This window comes from Pyrgilauda ruficollis, unplaced genomic scaffold (genome assembly GCF_017590135.1).
Source record: "Pyrgilauda ruficollis isolate IOZ18807 unplaced genomic scaffold, ASM1759013v1 scaffold1971, whole genome shotgun sequence".
NCBI classification, from domain to species: domain Eukaryota; kingdom Metazoa; phylum Chordata; class Aves; order Passeriformes; family Passeridae; genus Pyrgilauda; species Pyrgilauda ruficollis.
In genome coordinates, this window is record NW_024518885.1 from 1 (window position 1) to 1,502 (window position 1,502).

Consider the following 1,502-nt stretch of genomic DNA (forward strand, 5'->3'; position numbering starts at 1 on the left):
TCCCCCCCTCACCTGTCCCCTCACCTGCCGCAGGCTGGGCGCTGGCCACGCCCCCCCAGGTGCGCCTGGCGGACGGGCCGGGTGCGTGCGCGGGCCGGGTGGAGGTGCTGCACCTGGGCAGGTGGGGCACGGTGTGCGACGACACCTGGGCGTTCCCCGCGGCCGCCGTGGTCTGCAGGTACCTGGGCTGCGGGCAGGTGATCGCGGCCCCGCCCCGCGCGCGCTTCGGGCCCGGCCGCGGCCAGGTGTGGCTGGACGGGCTCACCTGCACAGGTGAGGAGGCCGCGCCCTCCGAGTGCCGCCACAAAGGGTGGGGAGTGCACACCTGCGAGCACAGCGAGGACGCCAGCGTGGTGTGCGCAGGTGAGCGCAGGACAGGTGTGACAGGTGTGCACAGGTGTGCCAGGTGTGACAGGTGTGCGCAGGTGTGACAGGTGTGACAGGGGTGACAGGTGTGCACAGGTGTGACAGGTGTGCGCAGGGGAGCGACGGACAGGTGGGACCTCGCTCAACGGCGCCGACATCTACTCGGGCTGCGGCACCCTCAAGATCGAGTACGCCAAGGTGGGCACACCTGGGACACACCTGGGGGCACCTGGGAGACACCTGGGGGCACCTGGGGGCACCTGGGGACACACCTGGGGGGGTCAGGGACACCTGGGGATATTCAATGACACACCTGGGCACACCTGGGGACACCTGGGGACACACCTGGGGGCACCTGGGGACACTGGGGACACACCTGGGGGCACACCTGGGCACACCTGGGGGCACCTGGGGATATCCCCGGCCACACCTGGGCACACCTGGGCACATCTGGAACACCGGCCAGGTGAGCACACCTGCCCAGCTCCCCCCCACCGTGTGTTTCAGGTGAGGCCCCAGCGCCCCCAGGTGAGGCCCTGACACTCTCAGGTGTGACCACGGCACCCTCAGGTGAGGCCCTGACCCCCCCAGGTGAGCCCCTGGCACTTCAGGTGAGCTCTGGAGCTCCCAGGTGAGCTCACCTGCCCTTCCTTTGTGTTCCAGGTGCGTCCCTGCCTCACCCAGGTACGACCCCGGCACCCCCAGGTGAGCCCCAGGTGTCCCCAGGTGAGCTGGGGCTGCTGAGCCACGCCCACACCTGGCTGAGGTGGGCGTGGCCCTGCCCAGGTGAGCTCACCTGGCCGTGTTCCGTGTTCCAGGTGCAGCCCTGCCGCCCTCAGGTGCGACCCCGGAACCCTCAGGTGAGTCCTTAGCGCCCAGGTGAGCTCCTGAGTGCCCACGTGAGCCCAGGTGAGCACCTGGCACGCCCAGGTGAGCTCACCTGTCCCTGCCCCGTGTTCCAGGTGTGCCCCCAGGTGCGACCCCGGAACCCCCAGGTGAGCTCCTGACACCCCCAGGTGAGCCCTGGCACGCCCAGGTGAGCCCTGGTGCCCAGGTGAGCCCTGGTGCCCAGGTGAGCCCTGGAGTGCCAGGTGAGCCCTGGTGCCCAGGTGAGCCCTGGTGCCCAGGTGAGCCCT

The 1,502-nt window shown here is 70.2% G+C and overlaps 1 protein-coding gene across 1 annotated transcript in view; it reads left to right on the top strand.

Annotated features, from left to right (window-relative positions):
- Window positions 1–59: 59 nt before the first annotated feature.
- Window positions 60–1,502, top strand: part of LOC121352822 (soluble scavenger receptor cysteine-rich domain-containing protein SSC5D-like) — a gene marked incomplete at both ends in the record, with an annotated part of 3,344 nt that continues 1,901 nt past the window's right edge. The window contains 6 exons of the mRNA XM_041466088.1: window positions 60–363; window positions 482–564; window positions 874–894; window positions 1,030–1,071; window positions 1,185–1,226; window positions 1,329–1,361. Of these exons, the coding sequence (XP_041322022.1) occupies window positions 60–363; window positions 482–564; window positions 874–894; window positions 1,030–1,071; window positions 1,185–1,226; window positions 1,329–1,361 (525 nt within the window). The remainder of the gene's footprint in view (window positions 364–481; window positions 565–873; window positions 895–1,029; window positions 1,072–1,184; window positions 1,227–1,328; window positions 1,362–1,502) is intronic.